The 8,000-nt window shown below is 37.4% G+C and overlaps 1 protein-coding gene across 1 annotated transcript; it reads right to left on the bottom strand.

The window, feature by feature from the left end:
• Positions 1-2,761: 2,761 nt before the first annotated feature.
• On the bottom strand, positions 2,762-7,694 carry lum (lumican). The gene is made up of 3 exons (XM_085252411.1): positions 7,555-7,694; positions 5,801-6,679; positions 2,762-4,242 (listed from the first exon to the last, which is right to left on the bottom strand). Exons 2-3 carry the CDS (start codon positions 6,672-6,674, stop codon positions 4,088-4,090), a joined length of 1,029 nt encoding a protein of 342 aa, XP_085108537.1. The 5' UTR covers positions 6,675-6,679; positions 7,555-7,694; the 3' UTR covers positions 2,762-4,087.
• Between the last annotated feature and the right edge of the window lie 306 nt (positions 7,695-8,000).

An 8,000-nucleotide genomic window follows, 5' to 3' on the forward strand; every position in this document is an offset into this window, starting at 1 on the left:
GGCTCATATGATTGTTGGGTTTTTCTTTGTATGTATTATTGTAGGATTTACCTTACAATAGAATAAAACGCCTTGAGGCGACTGTTTTTGTGATTTGGTGCTATATAACTAAAATTGAATTGAATTGAAAAAAATGTCATATTTTGTACATGTTGAAACTTCTGCTGTGTTGAGGCTTGCAGAGATTTATAAACAATCTTTTTTAATTTCTAAAACAGGAACAGATAATGAAAATTGGGCATTTTAGCCTCTGACAAGACTCTTCTGAGGATAATTTTTCTGGTGATATAGGCACCTTTTGGTCCTTTTAAGATCTGCAGTTTAACCTCATGGTGAGAAGAATATACAAACACAATATGCAATTAAGTAATTGAGGAATTAAGGTTACATTTTTATTAAAGCGACCGTTTGAATTAGATACAAAGTAAATATGTTAATAAGTGTACTTTGTAGCTGTGTCTTTGACGCCTTGAAAACATCTCATATATTCATGCGAAAAAGAAGGACTTTACAGGCACACCCTTACTGCTTCCTTGGAAATTAAGATGGTAAGTAGCAGCTAATCAAATGCATTTGATTAATTAAAAGTGTGACCACCTAAATGACAATAGAGGCTTTGTCAGTTTGATGGTATGGAGCATTGAATTGTGTTAATATAATGCCACAACCTCACAGTACTGGGCATCTAGCAAATTCACCCCAAGGTCAGACCATGTAGAACCTAAAAAACTGCAAAAAAACCCCAAGAGCTATACTTCAGATTCTACAGGCTTCAGTTAGCAAAATGTTAAAGTTCATGACAGCACAAGGAAAAAGACTGAATGAGTATGTTTGGAAGGGTCACCAGAAAAAAAAGAGACTATTTTCTCTAAAAAGAACATGGCAGCACAGCTTGGGTTTGCAAAGTTGAATCTGAACAAACCACAAGGCCTCTGAAACAATGTCTTTTGGACACACCAGACCAGAGTGGACACGTTTGCTCTATGCCTGACAAAAACCAAACACAGGATATCAGCACAACAATATCAGGGATGAAGGTGGAGGGGTGATGATTTGGACTTGTTCAACAGCCACAGTACCTGGTCACCTTGCAGTCATTGCTCCTCTGTATACCGAAGTATACAGTCAAATGTGCAAGAGCTCAATTTAGGCCAAAACTGTGTCATGCAACACGACAATGATACAAAGCAGAGCAGAAAATGCACAACCTAATGGCTGAAAAAGAAAATAATCAAGGTGTTGCAATGGCCCAGTTGAATTCCGGACCTCAGTATGATTGAAATGTTGTGGTGGGACCATGAGAGAACTGTGCATGCCAACAAACCTCTATGCATAAACAAATGCCCACAAACCAATGAACTGAAGCCACATTGTAAAGAGAGCGGGCTAAAATTCCGCCACGACAAATGTGAGAGACTGATAGTCTTAGAGACGAGGATTGCTCCAAGTCTTTGCTACTAAAGGTGGTACTACAAGCTACTGAATCATGGGTTGGACTTATTTTTCACAGGACTGAATAAAGTCCAGTTTTTATCACATGACTGTATATGTAATCTCATATTTAATAATGATACATTTTCTTGTGAAGGAAAAGAAAGCATACAACTTTCCAAACACATCTACTTTATATTAACATTCAGTCAGCATGTTTAAATGGATTGTACCTCTCTGGAAAGGAATGTGTGGGTTTTATGTTTTTTTCCTCCTTCATACCATTAATCCCACATTTCTCAGACTCTGAGTCACTGTTAGTCTGAAAGCACATCATTCTTAAGATGAACATAAAACGTGATGCCTATTTTGTTCTCTACAGTTTCTTTGCAGAGGGTATGTAATCATAATAATAACAATAATAATCATGTTTATCACAGTTGACAGGAAAATAGAAAGTTAAAAATAGACCTTACTGAACAGTGAGATAAGTAAGAGTGGTGAGTCCTCCCTTTTTGTTTTGAAGGACCACAAGGAACCTTTACTGTAAAAACAATAATTTTGAAATCTTCAGCCACTTGTGGTTTCTATTTGAGACAGCTGGGAGGGTAGATTTACAACAAAAATTATTTCCACTTAAGCTTATATCAAGCAAAACCCTGCAACCCCTGCCTACCTCGTGGACCAGCACAGCTGTTTTGCACAGCTGAATAGAAATATACACGATAGGTTGACTGTGCAGCTCCTTTAAATTAATGGCTAGAGAGAAACCTGCTGAAACAAGATGACGTTGAAGCCCACTATGCACTGTGCTTTGAAAAAGGTTGAATGTAAATAGTATGTTTAAAGAACACTAGCAGGCCTCAGAGAATAAATAAAGAATCTTCTGACTATAATAGAAATCTTATAAGATGTTATTTAAGGGTCTATTTCATTAGTCGTTCTTCTTCCACTCATTTTGCAGTTCCATAACTCAATAGTGGTCATGTACTTACTTATAAAGATTCCTATAAAACTCACACATTTTTTACAAGTGTTACAAAATTGAAATTTAGACTAACCTGCCAATAGGCGTGAATGTGGGTATGAATGATTATCTGTCTTCCTGTATTAGCTCTGCAACAAACTGGCAACCAGTTCATGTACTCCCCTTTTGCCCTTGCTTCTGGGACACACCCCCAGCATTTCTAGGAAATAAGTCCCAAATACAGGATGTCAGATTAGTTAACTCAATTCTTTACATTTACACTAAGTAAGACTTGTAAGTTATTTATAGGCTTACATATAGGCAGGCTTACCAATGATATCATGAAAATATGTTCAAACATAGTTCGTTCAACTGTGTTTAATTTTCTTACAGTGAATCCATGAACAGTTACTAAGTCAAAGGTGTCAAAAGAAGTCATGAAAAAAGGAAAGAAAATACTAGACAGATGTAGTAACCTAATAAAATAGACACACCATTCGATCAACATGAAATTGGTGCCATTTTGATGTAATGCTGGTAAGAAACATTTATCAGTATTAAACACCAACAACAACATAGTAATGAAAGCACCTTAACTGCAAAAGCTGTAGTTTATTCAAAGAGTGGCACCAAAGGGTGCATGCAAGTAAAGAAAATGTTGTATACAAATTAGTAATGTGAATGACAGCAAATAGTTAGGCTTTAGTTAGTATACAGAAACAATCTAATCTCGAGATTACATCATTCTAACATCACAAGGTACAACTAAACAGAGAAACATATCAGCTTTAATAGTAATTTATTCTGAACAGAATTCTAATCCTTTGAAGAACTAGTTAATTATTAGGAGAAAACAGACATTTCTTAGTCAATTATCGTTTATTCAGTAAAAAAAACCCAAAACAAAAGTCAGTCATTGGGACTTCATAAAAATTTGTTTCAAACCAGTTTAAAGTATGCAGTATATAAAGGCAGACACGTTCACAACACTGATATATTCCCTAAAACCGCTATGATGAAAACACGACTGCAACGTAGCTGCTATTATACACCCACCCACCCCCATTTTCTTCTTACTCTACACATTAAATCCAAGTATGCAGTCCTTATGTGCTGGTCCTTTGCACAGCAATGGATTATTATTAATAATAAAATCCCCCTGATTATATTATACATGCTAGACACTGAAACATACAAGACAAGGAAAAAGAGAACACTAGGGCTGAATTAAGACATTGGAAAACTCTCGGTATTATTATATTGTGTCTTTATTCAGTGTGCTCAAAAACAAGTTTGGAATGTTTAAAGTGTGTGTTATAACCAAAGCATAATAGTTATTCATCTCATGGAGTTTTCGGTTATTTTTAGATTGTGTGCATTTCAATTTTTTTAAACTTCGTGATTTAGTATTGGTTGGTATGTAGAAATATTGACAATGAGTCATTTGGAATATTTGTTTAATGCCTGTTGAATTTATTGATCTGATTGCACGTGCATGCCTTCTTTTGTATCACACATTGGCTAAGCTATAGATTTGTTCTAAAGCTTGGCCAATGTTTCCCAGATTATCTAGTACCTATGTCGGACATGCAAAGGCATGGCAGTACTACGAAAGACGTATTATTAGGACATGTGAATCCAGAAGGTTATGGGCTGAGCTTTGTCATGATGATAGAGAAGAGCCGGTCCTTATTCGAACATGATATCTGAGGCTTGGCGCAGGCAGTTGACAGCGTCAGCTGGCATGCTGCTGTGAGTGACGTTGTTTCCATCGAGACGCAGATGCTTCAGACGTGAATAGTTCAGAGGTCCCATGTGCTTGCAGAAACTTGACAGGTCAAACTCTACAAATGATAAAAAGTGGAGATCGTTATAGCTGCCAGTAGGGATTTTTTTAATATATTTTTTTTACATTTTCAACCCCTTAACCTGGTAAAGAGAATGACAAAAGTGCCTTGGAGGTGTGCCAAATTACCATTCCTTCAACTGCTCTGGTTGCAGCTGCATTGAAGTCTTTGAGAAAAGGACCCTTCATTTTCCTCAATTGCTTTTTCCCCTCATCATAGGGGGAATTTTCTTTTTCTTAATTATGGCTATATCGCGAGAAAAATGGATGATAAAGCAGAGAATGCATTGGGGTATGGCGACGTTTTAACTGACATGTTGCTGATATGTGCATTAACTGCCCTTGCTTTGTCGCTCAGATCCACCCCTTAATTTGAGTTATAAGATACTTAAAAAACAGTGTAATGCTGTTCAGTTTTTATGTTAAGTACATTTAAGCTTTTTTTTTTTAGGTAGTTAAAGTTGGCATCCCAAAATATATCACTAACAAGCTAGTGCTAGCCTTAGCATGTTAGCCCCAAACTTGGCTATGTCAGTTTTTAAAAAGCCAAAGTGATATGACTAAAAACGAGAGTTTCAAGACTTCAGAACTGTCAATAACTAATCAGAGATGCCATAGTCGCTATGTCCATCCTTTACATGCCTGCAGTCTATAGTTTAAAAGAACCTTGATGAACATTTGCATTACAATGCTTGTTTGCACATGCTGTAGAGTTGGAATTGTGCATTTGCAATCACACTGCTGCTTCTACTAAGAATCACACTTTTAATAATAATGATGATGATAATAATAATAATAATAATAATAATAATAATAATAATAATAATAAGGTTAAATATCAATGGCTTTAAATATAAAGTGAAATAAAAACAAAACAAAACATTACCTTGTGTTACCAATGTAAACTTCTCCATTTCTTCTCCATTTCAGGTCACATAAATATACACAGTTTAACCCTTCTTTTCATGTAAAAGCACTCATGCTGTAGCCAGCATCCTACTTAATGTCATTTTGTTTTACACAATGTTTTTGTTTTCAGATTTCAGCTGAAAATAAGTTATTTATATTTACAGTTTAAATTGGTTAGTTAGTTTAAATTACTCCCTTCCTCCTGATCTAATAATATGGATGTTTAGCATAGTTGGGTGTCACATGACTGGCACAGAGAACTGGACATGCTAGCCTGTTAATCTTTCATCTGGTTAGAAAACATTTAAAAAGGATCGTTTGGAAAGTTCTGAACTTTGTATCAATTACTCTGCTTTTGGAAAATGGTAATGCCAATACCCATGAACAAACTAAATGGCTTCAACCTAGAACCTCTCTCTGGTTTTACATTTGATAAGCCACGCCCACATTTAAGCTATCCAGTCATGCGTGTATAATTGGCACAAAACTGGCCTAACTAACCAATTAACCTTGGCCGTATTATTTTCACATGTTTAGATATTTCATTGAGAACACAGGAACTTGAACTTTGATGCTGTTCTAAAAAAACTTTAACAAAAAAGGCAAAACATTTAGAATCCTGTGATGTTAAAATGCTGATCACTCACTGTTGATTTCATTTGCCTGAAGGTAGAGTTGCTCCAACTGCTCGTTGATCTCAGGGATAGACTGCAGTTTGTTGAAAGAGAGGTCAAGCTCCAGCAGTGATGTCACATTGAACACTCCAGCAGGGATCCCTGAGTCCACCAGCTTGTTGTGTGAGACTCTCAAGTACTGAAGTGAGGGCAGCTTGTTCAGGTATCCTGCTCCAATACTTTCAATGACATTGTAGTCAGCATAGAGCATTACCAGTGAACTGGGAACACCAGCTGGGAGCTTCTTCAGCTTGTTGTGGCTTACATCCAGTGACAGCAGCTTCTTTAGCCCTTTGAAAGCCCCTGAAATGGCTTCAGAGGTTAGGTCATTGTGCTGAAGGTGAATGGAGGTCAAATTCTCCTTGTCAGTCAAGAGTCCAGAAGGAAATTTGGACAGCTTGTTGTTCATAATTCTCAGCTCCTCAAGGGACTTTGAGGGAGGAATGGCTGGCTCTGTAAGGTTGTTGAAGCTGATGAACAACTTCTCCAGGCCTGAGAGTTTGTCAATTGTGCCCTTTGCTATTTTAGCATTAGTGATCTGGTTATTGTCAAGTATCAGCCAGCGCAGTGTGTCAGTAACATTATCAAACACTCCTGCCTTGATCTCCTCAATCAGATTGTTCTGGAGGTACAGGTACTTGATCCCTGTTGGAACTATGGGAACAAATTTGAGCTTGCGGCTGTCACAATACATGGCGCTGGGGAAATTGAATGGGCAATCGCACTCTTGATTGCAGTTGGGCGATGATGGCCCCATCACTGGATTAGGTTGGTAATCATAGTCATAATACTGGCAGAGGGACAGTGTGACCAGCACAGCCAAGATGGGTACACGCAGAGGCAACATGGTGTCTGCAGATCCAATAGACAGAAAGAAAGGGGAGGTAGGAAATAAGATCAAAATGTTATTATTGAAAATCTGAATATATAAAAAGGAATAAAAAAAAGTAAGAATAAAATGTAAACTTTGAAGTTGAAAATTTGTTAGGATAACTCTTCACCCACCCAAGAGAATGCCACACCCACTCCCCAGTGTATTAAAGCATATTATATGATCAGTCAAGGAAGACATTACTAATTTGGAGAGCACTGAGCCCTAGATTATTTTAATAATCTGTTTGAATCACATCATTATAGCTGCAGCACAAGCCAAACTGCATGATAGAGGTTTTTTAAAACATGAATTGAAGCAGCAACATAATGTGGATGTTCCAAGAATACACAAAAGCCGATGTAAATGCTTCGAAGGCACGCTTTACGTTTTCAACATTTAAAAATACATGCTTTCTGGCTACATAATTAATGACTCTAACACATATAAAAACAAAAATCTATATTCGTTCAGAATCATGGCTTTTCATACTCAAGTCTGCAGACAAAGGAAAACCAGAATAATTGAATCCAGACCCATGAAAAATGCAGACACTGGATCCAAGAGCAGAAGATTATTTTCCAAAGTCTAAAGTCACCAAAGTCTGTCACACAGTCTTTAAAATGCATTGCAGACATATGTAAACAAGTAACAAACTAAGGCTCACACACCCAAATGCAAATGATCAAACTCCTACTTCTACTCATTAATTGTTAGTGCACATGTATTTTTTTCCTTCTCTGCTGCAGCACCAGCCAGTGCCCTAAAGCCTTGTAGTAACACTTGGTAATCCCAGAAATATGGAAGAATACTCAAACAGGAAATCACAAATCCATGCCCTCAGTCGCAAGCTTACCTGTGCTTCTCTCTCAGTGTGCGTGTGGGGTGGAGGGCCAGTAGGTAAGAAGAGTTTGGTGTTCAAAAACTGGAAGTCTCTGGAGAAAAACACAGAGAGAAAGAAGGAGAGAGGGGGAGGAGAGAGAGGGGTAGATGGAGAGACACAGAGAGGGAATAGGAAGGGGAGGAGAGGAGACGAGGGGACGAGGGGGGGTTGATAGGAGGCTTCTTCAAATAACTGGAGTCCAGGCATCAGATAAATTGAAGATGTCATCAAAATGAATTTCTGAAAGAGCATCATCCAAAAAGTTTTGTAAACTAACCAAGAGCAGGTGCATCAAGTAACAGAAATATTGCACCATGTACGACGAAAATAAAAGTAGTTTTCCCTTTTTATTGTTACCTGTCACTATTACAGTCAAACCATGTCATTGCATTTGTTCACACTGGAAAAAACAAACTTTA

The sequence above is a fragment of the Mchenga conophoros genome, linkage group LG17, assembly GCF_057382185.1.
Source record: "Mchenga conophoros isolate Kocher_MC1m ecotype Shallow Benthic linkage group LG17, M_conophoros_male_GT1.1, whole genome shotgun sequence".
NCBI classification, from domain to species: Eukaryota; Metazoa; Chordata; class Actinopteri; order Cichliformes; family Cichlidae; genus Mchenga; species Mchenga conophoros.